Source organism: Aptenodytes patagonicus, chromosome 7 (genome assembly GCF_965638725.1).
Source record: "Aptenodytes patagonicus chromosome 7, bAptPat1.pri.cur, whole genome shotgun sequence".
In the NCBI taxonomy this organism is placed as follows: domain Eukaryota; kingdom Metazoa; phylum Chordata; class Aves; order Sphenisciformes; family Spheniscidae; genus Aptenodytes; species Aptenodytes patagonicus.
In genome coordinates, this window is record NC_134955.1 from 46,049,547 (window position 1) to 46,065,114 (window position 15,568).

Consider the following 15,568-nt stretch of genomic DNA (forward strand, 5'->3'; position numbering starts at 1 on the left):
TGAGTAGACATCAAAGAAAAAAATACCTTGTTCTCTTTTAACTCAAGTAATGTGGAAAAAGGAACACTAGAAAAGGGGAAAAACTAAGAATGAAGAAGAGAGAGTTTATGTGAGTGGGCAACATAGCATGTATGCTCTATGCCTGTCTTGTGGAGTGCCTCCATCAGATGGTCCCTTCCAGCTATAAGTATAACTTTAGAAGGCTGTTGTTTGTTTGGGGTTTTTTTAGAGCTTTTTATACTACGCACTGACTCTATACCATTTACTTGTCTCTTTCTTCAGTCCTGATGCACAGATAAACTGGAAGGCTCCAAGAATGGTTTTTTCCCACGATGGTCCACTCGAAGTCCTTGTGAGAGTAGATTTTACACAGCTTGTTCATTAATTATAAACTGAAACATACACCTCTTCAAATTCCTGCTCCTTTACTTAAGGTGATGTCTTTGTGCTTAGAACAGCTTCATTGTGTGTATTCAAAGGAAACCTAAACGTAATTTTTCTGCAGAAAGTAGGTATTAGTGAACTAAACACCCCCCCTCCAGCAAAATTAACTTCCAAAAGCAGTAAATTTGCAAATAGGTTTCTAGAGCACCTTTTGTTTATCAGGAAAGCAATGGTCTTGTGGTTAGGTGCCAGTTACAATTTTGAGATTTGAGTTCAGCTGCTGATTTTGTAGCAATTACCGTGGTACAACCAGACAAACCTATTCATTTTATGTATGTCCCAGATCTTTAAAATTAGTTTCCCTGCTCAAAGAAGTATTTCTCTGACACTACATGTATTTATGATGGGATCAAATGCCGTGTCAGTGGTGTATGAGTAATATAGAGAGATCTGTGTTCTGGAGGATATAATTTTGCTCTTTTAGACTTTCTTCCCTCCCCATCTCAGTTTTATAGCAAACCTGTGTTTTACCACAAGCCTTGTTCAGGCAGTTGTTATTAAGTGACGGTGTTCTATTATATGGCAAAATGTGAGGCATTCAAAGCTTGGAAACGTATTATCAAGATCCAAAGTAACGCAAGTCACAAGTTCCATGACTTTCTAGAAATGCACTGTCATGCTTGTAACCATTTTTGTAATAGGGAAGCAGTAATGGCTTTTTCTTGCTATTTGTTATACTGACTGAAAAAGTTGGTTTAAATCTGGGTGATGAATGACTGTTACCTGTTTAGATTTGCCAGACTGGAAGAGTGAATTACTGTTCCCTTTCTTCCTTTGACTTACTAATTTTTGAAAGATACTTGTTAAAAAAAAAAAATCTTTTTGGCATGACATTTGATTCAATGTAAAAGTTGATCTGTATTTTCACCCAAACATCCTAAGTCAAGAGAACTGTATTTTTAAAGTGCTTTTGCCATGGACTATATTCTTCTATGTATTAGTTCTACACAGTGAATCCCTACATTCTGTATGGAGCCTTTTGGTGCTATCATAAGAATATAATCAAAGCTGTATATACTGTTGTTATTATAAAATAGATGTTGACTTTAATGTACTTAGAAGTACTTTTACCAACTCATGATTTGTTTTGGGATCTTTATCGTTAATGCAGATACTGAATAGTCCAGGAAATGCAACATCTCTTTTACTTACATAAAGCCATGTCTTAAAAGAGCCATCCAGTGTGCCATACTACGCGGTTTATTTAAATTACACCATTAATTCTGAGTTGATCCTTCTGTGAATTTTAATACATCATAAGGGATCTCTGCATTTCTAGGTCAGTAGTTAAAGCTACTAAGATGTCATTGCAAATAACAAGTTAATAGTTTCATCCTAAAGAAAGCTGTTGGAAATAGATCTTACTTTTTCATTATCATTGTCTTTGCATGCGTAATAGTACTCACATTTGTTGCTTCACTTCTGCAGAACAGAAATTAACTGAAGTCTCACTCTATCTGCTGTAAAGCTTCCAACTTTGCCCTTTGGAAGCCAGCTATGATAAACTCCATGAATCTTTACCTTTGACTTTAGTTCAAAGGTGATTTAAGTTACGCTTGTATAACATCTGCAAGTATAGGATTTACACCCAGAAGAAAAGAATATTTGCTATGAATATGATTTATTATTGAAGTTAACTAGAGGAACAAATAACACAGAACAGAGATCAGAGCAGTGCTCGTCAGCCTTTTAAGAGCTTCAAACCTGGAAGAATGATTGTTGAGACTAAGCTACACAATGAGCAGTGCCCAGAGTAACTTGAAAATTGCAGATGTAGATTAAACTGAGTAGCTAAGATGAGCTGCAACGTTTTATCTCCACATAAAGACTTGAGAATTAGTTTGGGTGTCCATATGAAACTGAAGTCAGAGCCATTTTCAGAGCTATTTTGACAAATACAGTAATAGTGTGCAGATCTCAAGGTGTGGGTCTGATAGTTTGTGGGTCTGATAGTTTGTTCTCCCACACAAACTTGCTGAAGTACGTAATTTTAGGCGTCAGAATACCTGGCTTTTCCATTTTTAGATGAATCAGCTCCATGTTACCAGGCTCAAAAAGGGACTGTTAACCTTTCTAGGTCCATTATTGGGTTTTGTCCCGTGTTCCATGGTTGGTGTGCAACATTATGAAAGACTCTTCTGACCAGTTGTTAATTTTGGTGGGATAAAAAAAAAAGTTGTCCTTTTTTTGATTTTGTACACCACTTAGTATATATAGAGTCCCCCCAAATATAAATTTCTTATATATTCCTTCTCACCAGTCTGTACTAATCTGTAAAGACTTGGGAATGAAAAAAAAATGCCCATCCTACTTTTCTGCTCACCAAGTTTCTTTGCATTTGTCATGTTTTAGCTGCTTGGTATTCCATTTCTCCCCTTTCACCTCCTATAGCTAAACCCTGAGGACCCCAGGGAAGGTCCCAAATCACTGACCCTCTAAGCAACACAAGATCCAGGGGAGTGAAGGGGAGACAATGTTGATGCTGGGGATGGGGCTGCATCAAAGCTACTCAGGAGCTAGTGGGGGGGGCTGATCTATAGTGTGTTTTCCCTGGTGCACAAGACGCTCGCTGGTGGATTACCTAACAGCAGAGGCAGCTGGTGTACTAGGTCATAGGATAAGCCTGTCTGACTACTAGGTCACGTGGCAAAGGAAGGGGCCAAAGTGTTAGAGAACATGTCATCTACTGTGATTTTTTTTTGTTTGTTTGTTTGTTTGCAGGACATTGCCGTTTAATGTGACCCTGGCTCACTTTGTGTCCTCTCTCCCAACCTCCAGCAGATGAGCTGTTTGCTGGCTCAGCAGATCAGGCTAAGCACCAGTGTCTGGCAGGTTTGAGTTGTGGAGCAGGAGGGAGGGGGAACTATGCTGCAAGTAGGATACAGCTTAGGTTCATGGAAAGAGAAAGCAGAGCGAATTCTGCATGAGTCACGCTCAGGACTGAAGGAGGGGCAGGCCTGCTAGGAAACATATGACTGCAAATAGTATCAGGTTGGGAAGCAATGCAGATTCTTGGGGTGCTATCGAGAAGGGAGCGAGAAGAGGCTACCTCATGCAGGAGAGTGGGAAAGGAAAGGTGAAGCCCCTTTTGTAGGTAAGTTAGACATACTGTGTTTAGGTCACCAAGGAAGTGCAGGACAATGATGTGAAGCCTTTGAAGCAAAGCTTACTTCTAACGCAAACCTCTCTGCAAGATTTCATGTATAGCACAACTTCATACCTATATAACCAGTGTACAACTCCCTGCATAATTACTACTTTAAAGCACAACCTGTATTTGAGAAAACATTATTTATAACTCCATATTGTATAATAGATTGCTAAAAACCAGAGGGTATTCCTTAAAAAGCAGGACATACCATCTGCTTAGCTTTGGTATATTGCTCTGTGGTATATGATGTAGAGATAGCATATAGATTTTTCTAGTTGTCTTAAGAGCCTGAAAACTGCCAAGCACCTTTAAAAAAAGATTTTGGAGCTAAGTAAGTATTCCCCATGCTAAAGGATTGTACTTAGCATCTAGTGCGTGAGAAAACTCCAGAAAGAGTATGTGGAAAAAATTTCTGTTCCGAGTTCCCAATGACCACCTATAAATAATCGAAAACATATCAGTGCACACAAAATATAGTTTGTTAAACAAAAAAAGCTAGAAAAATGTCAGTAGCTATATTAGCAATCATGCAATATAAGCATTGATAGTCCATCTTAAAATCAAATGGAAGATGTATTTTAAAAATGCATTCATAATGCAGAAAAAATCCTAATACAAATCTTGTTGAATTTCCCCCAACACAATCTTCCACAAACTCAGTACAAAAGGACCCATCTGATAGAGGCTAAATTTTTATGTGACTGGAACTAGTTTCTTTGTATTCAAAACAACAGTCTAGCTATCAGAACATAGTTAATTATTAAACATATGTGAATAATCAGGACACCTGACTTTGCAGATTGTTAGCAGGTTAGCATAGTGTACTTCTGTTTAAGCAGATGAGAGAAGGAAAACAGAATTTTTTGTTCATTGCAAACTTGCAGTGTTTTGTTAGGCTAAGAAAAATAATGTAGAATATTCTTGCTAAGCGCACATCGATGCAGCTTCCACAGTTTCAGTGCATTCTAGATTTAATCTAAAATGTCAAGGATCTTGGATCAGAGAATTTTGCTGTTAGCAATTTCATTTTTAACAAGCCTGCAGAGTACAAAGGTACTTTCAGAATGGAAGAAGTGTGGTGATCGGGAATGTGAGAGTAAGTAAAAAAGATTTTTTTCAAGGAGTCTATGTTGTGTGTGCAGCTATTACAAACCATAATGTCAAAATTACCAGTGAAACAGACTGAAAATGAGTAGCCATAGAAAATGTTTGTTGTCAATATACTAAGTTTATGAGCAATAGGCTTAAACTTTTCAAACAAAAAGAGAAAAAAATGCTTTGTGGATTGTGTTGTGTAAGTATATAAAGATCAAAGTTCAGTAAAAATACTCTTGAATAGCTAGTTTTTCTCAGGTTTCCTCAAAATGGGCAGTATAAAGCAGCTTTAAAGTATTTTTAACTCATTCTTTACAGGTACAAAAGAAACTAAAAAAAAATGGTAGGCTATAAACTGAGAAAGACGACTATATATCTTGTGTTTATAGTACATTCACAGCCCATTCTGCAAAACTGCTTTTTTCTACTATAAGCAAACTGTTTAGTTTGGGTTTTTTGTAATCCTTCTTACAAAAGACACTGTTAATATATCCTCTTTAGTTATTTTGTCTTCTTTAACATGAAGTAAGAGCAGTAACTAGTTATAGAGTTCCTGGGGAGTAAATAGCTCTGCAGGAGGCAGAGCCACTGAATCACAAGTGGGCAGCGATAAATAATGCCCCATTTATTATCCATTGATTACCACTGTGAAACCTGTCATAATCATATGTAGTTGAAGCTGTTTCCATTGGTTTGGCAGCCTTAATTGTCACACTTTCAATGTGGAAAGCTTGTCCTGAAGTGGAGGAGACCTTAGATTTTCTCTGCTGATGGATCTTTATTTTCCTGTGGAGCCGTACTGACTTCAGTGGGTTCTGGACACTCAGAGAAGCCTCTCTTTGTGGAACAGCATGTGGAATGGGCTCCAAACTGACCAGAGCACATCAGCAGTGGTTTCTGTGGGGAGACGGGAGTGGAGACAAAGAGAATTTAAAGTCATTCAAATTGAATTGGAAACTTTGTTTTTGACAATGTATTTAAGGTTTATATTGCTTAAACTTACCTATTTTCTTCGTGAGATAAATGTATTCAAAATAGAAGACAAAACCCCTGAAATAATTACTAGATTTAACTTAGAATTTCTAAAATATACAATTATAAATATGCCTGGGAAATATTTTTTTAGCTGTTTAGATCTGGCTTTAGTAGTTGAACTTGCTAATTCTCCACACGCATTTCAGCATTGAAAGCTTGGCTGAGTAAGGACTGGAAAATGCCCATATAGGACAAGAGCTTTTCTCCTTGATGCCTGTAGTAAATAGGAAACAAAACAGGATAGGGCTGCTTTTTGCATTAGTTCCTTTCCACTTGATGATATAAATGGATTAGTATCATAACAAAGCACATACTGATGTATTAACAAACATTTTAATGTACTTATATATATCAGACTGCTTCAGTAACCTATGTGACTTCAGACAAAATGGCTGCTATACTTACTTGTTTCTTTCTTTCTACATACTATTCCAGCGGCAATGAGCAGAGTTCAAGCCACTACAGACTACTTAGGGCCTGATTGCCGGTATCTTAACTTCAAAACAGGGGAAGAGATAATGGTATACTCCAAACTTTCAAGGAAAAATGAAAACTTGTGGACAGGAAGTGTAAGTACTTCAATCCGAAAGACTTTCCCCATAAATAATTTAGATGATAGTCTAATAATAGCGTAACTGCAGTCTGCTTGCTTCTAGGGATCTTCCATCTGCTTTGTAATATTAACCAGTCATGGATCAATACAGTATTTGGGAGATGGGTCATTGTTATTATCTTTATATAGAAAGGAAAAAAAAATCTTGGCAAAGATCATTCATGGAGAAACAAAGTCAAGATCAGAATCCAAGTTTTCTGTCTCCTTCATCTAATCATTTGGCTGTAATGATTTCATCTGGTTCCCTTAAAAACATTCAGGTCTATCAGGTCAGGTACCTACCTACAGGTCTGTGGGTAAGAAGGTTTTACAATTGCTTAATCAGCAATCCAGTATTGGGACCTGAGTTCACAGTTCAGTGCTCAAGGAAAGTTCCCAGAGAAGTTATCATGCATATTTAATGATTTGGAACAATTGACAATGTAGTTAGAACAGCCATGTAGTTATGTTATAGCTAAGAAGGAATAGATGCATTGATCCAAATCCAACTGCTAGTAAAACTGTGTAAGTCCTTCAAAACTGAAGATACTGGTAAACTTTTTTTTTTTTTTTAAATGATCTGTCACATTTATTGTTTAACAGTGAAATTCTGTCTTCCTTTTTTTCATCTGAGAGTATATCTGCAGGTACCTCACTCTTCCTTGCTTTCCAAGATATATTCCTCCATTAAAAGCTATGTGCAATGGTTTGATGTAAAGCTAGTGGTTGGTTTCTTGGTCAGACCAACCCTTACTTGATTCTTTTGGGCATTACCATCAACTTATTTTCTGTAGCGTTGCCATCTTCAGCTGCAGCTGGCCTCATACCTGAATTTCATATCCTACTTTTCTTGTAACTTATTATGGGTCATTAGTCATTAAGGCACGATTTTTCTCCCACTTGAGTCAATGGGAAATTTGCCGCTGATTTTAGTAGGAGCTGGCTGAGACCATCTGTGCACGCAACACTGTCTTCAGTTGAAGCAGTGTTGAGGCAACTGGTTTGGTTCTGTACAAACACACGTTCATGAAAATAATACAGAAAATAATAGTATGGAGTAATATACTTCCCCTTGCTTTCTGAAATGGCAAATGGGACACTTTTGTTTGTTCTTCCTTCACAAATCTTTTGACCAAACAAAATGAAGGGGGCAGGGGGCAGTCCTATAAACTTACTTTCATACTTTTCTAGCATATACGCAAGCACCTAACATACTTATCACTGAAGTTTAAATCCTCTCATTCCTTTTATATTTTTTACAGAAAGGAAAGGATTTTGGCTATTTCCCAAAAGATGCTGTGAAGGTTGAGGAAGTTTTTATTGCAGAAGAAGTTGAAGTGCTCACTAAGGTAAACAAACATCACCAGATTTTCCAATGTAGTTCACAGCAATTGAAAAGCTAATACCCAGTTAGAAATTCAAGTGTCTATGATTATTTTATTTCAGGTAATTTAAAACATGTTTTTTTCATTTTTGCTCCATTTGCGTGTTTATTGTCCTCTAAAATAATTTTTATCTAATAAATGATACAGGACCATTAGGAATAAAAGAATTACTTACAGTCCTTTGTGTAAAGTTATACACACGTATAACTACATAGAATGGAAGAGAATAAAGATATATTGCTGTGCTACACAGTGCTGTAGAAAATTACACATGAAAACATTTTAAAAGTTAATATTGTTCTTTTAGGAAACTGATTTCCTTTGTCTTCATGGAGACAAGTATGCTTTTGAAAATGAAGATAGCGCATTAAACGATCACAACAAAGAAAGCGAATATTCATTGTCTGATGCAGAATCAAAGCTGTATGAAAATGAACTCTTAAAATATTCAAGAGACTCCATGCAAAAGGAAGAAAGAGTTGAATCAGTGTCTGAAAATGATTCCAAGGAACCTCACACTCAGGAGGAGTCTACAAGCAAGACGCTGGTTAGAAAAAATGAGAACAGAAAAGATGATACTGAAGAGTCACAAATGCAAAACAGTCTCCCACTAGAACCCATTCCAACTCAGTCTAGTTGGATTGCAGGATGGTTCACCACAGGAAGTAAAAACAGTGAAGAGCCCTTAAAAGCCATTACTGAATCTTTAGAAGAAAATACGTACCGAGGCAGAAAAATAGTGGTAACTGCTGAAAATGACTTACAGGAGCCAAATGATGAGGAGCAAGAACCCCCAGTATCTGTTTGGTTTCAAAGTGGACTGACGGACTTTCTGTATTTCGGTGAAGAGAATGTGGATCTTGGTTTGGCATCAGAAAAAAATGATCCACAAATCCATGATGTTTCTGGTGTGCCTGGACATTCCAATAATGAACAGGAAACAGCAATCACAGAGTTATTGACAGAAGAAGAAAAGAGTGAAAGCCAAGAACCCGAATCAAATTGGTTTAATCTGGGTTTAAGCAATGTTCTTAATTTTGGCCATACCGAGAAAGATACAATTGCTATGGAAGACCAGCAAAACAGAGAAACAGAGGATGAAGCAAAGAAGAATGAAGAAGTGCAGACTTTAGACCAGAAAGAATCACACATGGACAAAGAATCAAAGGAGACAGCTAAAGCAGTGACAGATGAAGAAGATGAAGAGAATTATGCACAAGAAATAATAAATTCAAACAGTAACATGCCAAATTCTGGGGACATACCAGCAAGTGTGCGTACTCTTAATGACACCAAAAGCACCTCAAATAGCACAGAATCATCATTTGATATACTAACAGGTGACAAAGAGAAGCCAGTTGAACCTTACAGTTCAGAACAAGACTTGGCATCAGAAAGCCAACTGCTGAAAAACATTGAAGCTAAAAAGAGAAATCAGGAGTCAGAAAGCAAACATCGCCAGTCAGGTTGGTATACAAATATCTATAATCACTTTATTAATTATAATATGGACACATATGATAATCAACAGGGACATGAATCAATTGCATCAGATCAGATTTCTTCTCCTCCTAGCCCACCTCAGAATTGTGACCCCTCAGACACAAAAAATACAGAAGAAAAGCCTGACATAGCTGAAGAACAGAGCCATTTCTTCTCTTTTAGTAATTTTGCAGACATACTGAAGTTTCGGAGTTCAACAGCCAAAGAAGAGCAAGTGCAGCGTTTGCAAGATGATGCATTTTTTAGTGAAGAAAGCCCTCAAACTGAAAATGATGATGAAATATTACAAGGAAATAATAACAGAGCAATGAAAAGACAAGTAAATCAGAGAGTTAGTGAGGAGCTGTCTGAAAAAGATGAGGGTGCAATCCAAGAAAGCAACCTGTTTTCCTCACTAGCTGTGCAAAATAATGAACGCAGTAATGAAAAAGCAAAACATTTTGTCAAATTAGTCAGCGACAGTGATGCTTCACAAATTTTATCTGTTGAAACACTAGTACAACCTGAAGTACCTCAAAGACAATATGTACCCTTGTTTAGTTATTCCAGTGCTGAAGAACGTGTTTCTAAGAGTAGTGAAAGTCAGGAAAACACCAACATAAAAGGTTATTATAATGACCCTGTCTCCAAAGATTCTCTACATTTACCTTCAAAATTAAATTTTGAAAATACAGTGGAAACTGGAACTCATCTGCAGGGAAAATCAAAAATGGAAACAGTTGAAACAGCGCAAAAAGAACAAAATAACCTGAACACTTGTATTCAAGAATCTGTAAATTCAGAAAATGAATTACCAAATTATGGGGAATTACAAGGAACTGCAGATAATCATCTGGGCATCAAGAAGACCCTGTGTGACAGTGAACCGAGTCTTACTTTGGAAACATCTGAGAAAAGCAAACCAGTCGAATGCTGGGATACAGAACAAAATTCAGCATCGAAAAGCCAGTTCCAAACAGATGGTGATGTAAAAGAGAAAATTCACAAAGCAGAGAATAAAAATGATCCACTGGCTTTTTATGAAAACAACATCAAAGATTTCAGTCAGGATCTTTTTAATGATGAACAGGATCAGAAATCTGAGGGGTCCCAAGAATTGACTCCAGACCAACCTTTCTCTCCTCACCCCTCATCTAGTGGCTTCAGTTTAACAGGTACCAAAACTTCTGAAGAAATTGGCCACTTGGAAGACATATGGAGTTTCAGAATGGAAGGTAAAAACTGCTTGCCGAGAATAGAAGAACTAAGCTTCCATAATGAAAAAAAGCCTCAGTATAAGCCTTGATAAAATACTATGGGGAAAAGAAACTGAAGGCACCTCAGATCAGAAGGTTAAACATAATGAATCAGATAACAGTAATGCAGATACCTCCAGAGAATGATCTTTCTCTTCAGCTGGCAGTGCAAAATAACAAACAGGGCAGTGGAGGAAAAAAAACCTACCATCATCTACCAGATCAGTAAAAGATAGGACAACACTTGATGCTCTTGCTGATAGCCTGTCAGGAGAGAATTACAAACTGAACCAATTCCTATGAACGTGCAACATCAGCAGAAAGGTGAAGCAGAAATAACATGGGAAAATTCATGTTCCCAACATGAGCTTCTGGTACCAGAGAACGGGTCAGAGGACAGTCTTAATCCAGATCTTAGAAAGAAATATAAAAATCACATGTGATAACAGTAAAAGAAAAGATTATTCTGTATCATCAGATTTAGGCTCATCAATTCAAGCTGTTATGACAGTGCAAGATACAAAAACACAGAAAATGAATCTGAGTTTTGGAAGGCATCATCAAACACTACTTCAAAAGGCACAGTAATACCAAAGTCTTCAGCTGAATCCAAGTCCAAAAAACAATTTATAAAGAAAATTTATTGACAATAAAAGCAACAGAGCAGTCGTGATATTAGTCTGACTGAACGTGAACTTTTACCCTAGAAGCCCTCTAAAATAGAAGACAATTTTAAAGAAAAAAAAAAAAAAAGCATTACAGTTAGTGTCTCCTAAAACCCTCAAACTAGAAAGCCAGGCTGCTATTAAAAAAACTAGATTAATTCAATCCCAGCAACCTGGGATTTCTCAGAAACCTGGCTGATACAGTATATGTTGAAAAAGAAGATACTGTTGTAACTGAAAGGATGGATAATACTGAAAAATTAATTATTGCTACTAAAACAAGATAGGAGAAGGAAAGAAAAAAAGAAAGAATCTGAAAATCAGAGAGAGTCAAAGTCCAGAAATATAAATAACAAAAATTATATTCTAACAGAAAGGGTTCCAGGTAGTATTTTTACCAGACCACCAGGGTTCTTTGCAAATATATTTAATAAAACTAACAATTAAGCCTGTAGAAAAAAGTCTGAGGATACATGTTTTGTCAAAAAAACCCAAATGAAAATAGGGATGACACTAGGACTAGTAGAATTAAATACTGCACGGAAGAATGAGATGGAGTTAAGAGAAAATGAATCTGAGCAAGAAAAAGATACTACTAAATCTGTAGAAGGTGCAGAAAGTGATGAAATCAATTTAGAAATCATGCAAAACCAATTTGAGGAAGGACAACTTGGCATTTTGGAAAAAATACTGCTGCAGAATCCAGCGAAAACAAGGACATTGACAAAATCGTAGTAGGGCAGACAGAGTTCATGTCCCAAAAACCAAGCAAAACCAGGCAAATATTGTATGATAAACACTCAGATTTACCAAACCCATTGATTACATTCCAACAATTTTATTGAAAGTTAAAACAAGATGTTAAGCAACCCTTAGAGCATCTCGGTGAAGGAAGCAAACTGATGCAGCTGCAGCAGCAATTTGGAAAGATTCATCATGACATCACAGCTTACTCATATAAAGACAATGTTATGCAGAGGAAACAAGTGATTGCGTCTGCACAAAAGGGGCACAATTTGGACGTTGGGCAGGAAAAATGTATGAAAAAAAGGAATGTTCTTCTAGAGCTGCCAGAGCTTTTGTCTGCTATAACAATTAAGTGTGCAGCCCAAACTGCAGCTAAAGGTACTGGACTAATGCTTCACTAACAATGATTTAGCAAGAACAAAATATGCTTTGTTTGAGGGAAAAAATACAACAGACACAACACTCTCTCCTTCTGGTGATTTAAAATCAAGAGGTAGCGAGCCTAACTCATAGTAGTTAATGACTGATTTATGATATTTTGAGGATCTGATAATACAGATTGAATTAATATAATAGTAACAGTTTAAGAGCCAGTTACTCTTCCTGACTTTCAACTATCGGACTATTTGTGATGGGTATCTTTGGCCAGTAGTGGCTTGAAGCACAGAATTAAAAACTAATCAATTTGTAAATGGTATTTTTTTTTTCTACGTGGGTAAGCAAGGTGTGGGGTTTTTTGAAAGCGGTATTTTATTTGCTTCAGGAACCTTACTCCAAGTCACTGAAACTGAGGCAGCTACGTGCCTTCAGTCATACTTCTGCATGAACATGCTTGTGGTTTCTTGTATTTCGCAGTGAAGTTTGTTATCTTGTGGGAAGTTGTTAATCTTCAATCCTACATGGCATTTTTAATTGTTCTTTTTGTAAAGGTTTTCCCATTTGTATTTGGATATAATATCCGAAAGAGACCTACTAATCCTGAACAGGGAATCTATAGGCTAACTATCAAAACCAAGCATATTTTTTCCTGAACATTAACTACTTTACTACATCACCAGTTCTGCTTAAAGCCCTATCCTCCAAAGTCTGTTCCGAGACCATTATTTGAACCAGTATTTATTAAATCATAAACCTGTAGCACATTTTTACTCTCATGTAGCACTCTAGTCTTTGGCTTTAAGTTGAGGAAAATACAATTTAAAAAAATCAAAATCTCTATTGAGGTTAGTATCTCATAAAAGTGTGTGTGTAAGTTGAATCCTCTGAAAATAACCATGATTTCCCTTCACAATTAATTGCAGAAGTAGGCAGTAGAAGAAAGCTACTAGAAGAAACACCAGAGAAGGACCATGAAATGAATGCAGCTGTAGACAGTGAACATGACAGTGACCAACATTCAAAAGCAACAGTGATTCCTGCAGTAAATTCTGAAGAAAACATGGACAGTTCAGTAGCTGACTCTCCATTTGATGTCAAAAAGCCTTTCTCAGATGCCATCCAGAACTACGTTCCAAGTAATGGTAAGTGTTAAGTTTCTTAATTTTAAGGAAAATAAATTTGCAATCTTAAAAAAAAAAAGTTGGAATTATATTGACAATTGCAATGTAACCTTTTTTTTCCTTATGAACAAACCAGAAGGAGGCTGGATATATCAGATACTTCTGTGCTTTAATGCTCTTGAGATCGGGGAATTGATAAAATCTGTATTTTCAGCAGTGATGAGTATTATCAAAAAGGTAAGAATTTTTTATGTGATACATTGTTGACATTAGTGCAAAATTAAGCCAGTTATTGGTTATGTTCTGCAATGAAGCTCCTAAAAAAAGAAAGAAAGAAAAAAAGATCCTTTTAAATAAACCCTCTGCAGTCCCCTTGCTTCTGGGGGTATCTGATGCTAAACGGGATAGAGATGGAGCAAGAAAATGTCAGCTTAGCTGCTGTTCATCTGCCCCTGTTGTTTGCACTGCAGAATGTGATGAACTTAGTGTGGGGTTTTTTTTACAGAACAGCCAGGAAACACCTCGGTGGTCAAAATATCAGCATTTGGGGTTTGTTTGTTTTCAAATGAAACTCATAGCTTCCTCTAGTTCCCATGACAGTACTGATTAAATTTGCTTGGACTTAAAAAGTTTGCGTTAGGATGAGTAAAATAATCACAATACTTCCATTGTTTCTAAAAAGTAATTTGAAAGCCTTGATTCCCAAATATTCCCATAGTTCATAATTGCATAAAAAATACTTTTCTAAGCAAATATATAAAATACAAAATGGGATTATGATTGCTATGGGGATGTCTTAAATATCAAAATGTAGGGACAGAGTAAAGGTTGACCTTACTGGACATAACTGCACAAGAAACAATGCTGCCAGAGGAATGTGAGAAAAGATAGACGGTGTTGCACTGTCCCCTCTAAACAGAAGAGTACTATCAGGTAAAGTGGTATATGGTAAACTTCATTAACTGGCACTTTGGTTTGTTTAGATTGGGTAACTGAAGGTTAAGAACAACATTAATTTGTTCCTGATTTCCAGCGTACTTACATAGATTCTGGCAAAATTGCAGCCTTCAGCAAAACTGAAGGGCTTTTTTTTTTTTTCTCATGAAGCAGACTGGATTTCAGTGCTCGTTGATAGTTCACTGCTGTGGCCAAACTCATTCCTGTATTGTTTGATACAGCTAAAAAAGCCACTTCCACCTATCATGGTCTTTTAGGTGATACCAGTTTCACAGGCAAGTCACATTGCATTGTGAAAACTGAGTTAGCATACGTTAAAAAAAAAGTGTAGTTAAGTACATGTAAAAAAATTAAGAAAAAATATAATGCAAAAATGGAACTGGCCCTAGCGAATGAGATGGAAAAGAATCCACTGCTATGTGGCACTGCAGCCACCGTTTCTCGCATCTTCCCACACATTTGTGTATCAGCAGCCCCGGTACCATCAATTTTTAACAAAAAAGCTGAAGAAATCTAGTTTAAATTATGTGGAACTACTCCCGGGCATAACGCGGCCCCGGCGCCGCTCCCCAGGGGGTGTCCCCCGGGGCACCTACGCAACCCACTTGCGCAAGAGCGAGAGCCCGCCGCCGGCCGGCCGCCACCTCTTGCCCTCCCCCGCCGGGCAAATGCCAGCTCCGGCGGCCTGTGCGGGAACGCGAGCGGCGAGGCGGCGCCTCTCCCCGGCTGGAGCCAGGCCCTTCCCGAGGAATCCAGCCCGGACAGTTGTGTTCTTGTAAAGACCTGCTGCTGCACGGGCACAGGGGAGGTGAGTTTCCCTGCGCGTAACTTCGAGGAGGAACAGGAGTAGCTTCGTGGCCAGCGGGGCCACGTCAGTACCGGAGGACGGGGGGACGCCGGTCCTTCCCGCCTGCGGGCGTAACGCGAAGGGGAGGGTCTGTCGGGAGAGGTCCCGGAGACCTGCGGCGCCCTGGGCCCGCAGCACCGCCCGGGCCAGAGCCGCCGGGCGCCCCCCGCGCCGGGCAGCTGCGCTGGGAGGGCGAGGAGAGGGGCACCCCTGAGCTGCACCTGCTCCTCCGCCCCCACCGGCCGTAGAACTCGGGGCCGCCTCCGGAGGCACCCCCGCTCTGGGCCGAGGCGGGGCGGTCAGGCTCGGGGCCCGCTGCGGCGGTCGCGCTCTCACCTCCCCCGGCAGTGGTATCTCCCGCTCCCTCTCCCCGGCGGTGGTGTTGCGCCCCCATTCGTGTCGCAGTGGTACAC

The 15,568-nt window shown here is 38.4% G+C and overlaps 1 protein-coding gene and 1 long non-coding RNA gene across 6 annotated transcripts in view; one reads left to right on the forward strand and one right to left on the reverse strand.

The window, feature by feature from the left end:
• The first annotated feature begins 4,382 nt into the window (after window positions 1-4,382).
• The window catches only part of MIA2 (MIA SH3 domain ER export factor 2), a 38,684-nt gene continuing 27,498 nt past the window's right edge, over window positions 4,383-15,568 (forward strand). For 2 of the 5 annotated variants that reach the window (XM_076345072.1, XM_076345073.1), the window contains exons 1-6: window positions 4,383-4,691; window positions 6,161-6,294; window positions 7,580-7,666; window positions 8,010-10,419; window positions 13,154-13,372; window positions 13,488-13,588. In XM_076345072.1, coding sequence (XP_076201187.1) covers window positions 4,577-4,691; window positions 6,161-6,294; window positions 7,580-7,666; window positions 8,010-10,419; window positions 13,154-13,372; window positions 13,488-13,588 — 3,066 coding nt within the window. In that variant the 5' untranslated portion in view covers window positions 4,383-4,576. Of the gene's footprint in view, window positions 4,692-6,160; window positions 6,295-7,579; window positions 7,667-8,009; window positions 10,420-11,862; window positions 12,231-13,153; window positions 13,373-13,487; window positions 13,589-14,967; window positions 15,117-15,568 lie in introns of those variants that run through there. The other 3 variants (XM_076345074.1, XM_076345075.1, XM_076345078.1) reach the window with 3 other exon arrangements.
• Window positions 5,047-15,565, reverse strand: LOC143163547 (uncharacterized). The gene is made up of 2 exons (XR_012995932.1): window positions 15,492-15,565; window positions 5,047-5,587 (listed from the first exon to the last, which is right to left on the reverse strand). It is a non-coding gene; the product is annotated as an uncharacterized LOC143163547 (long non-coding RNA).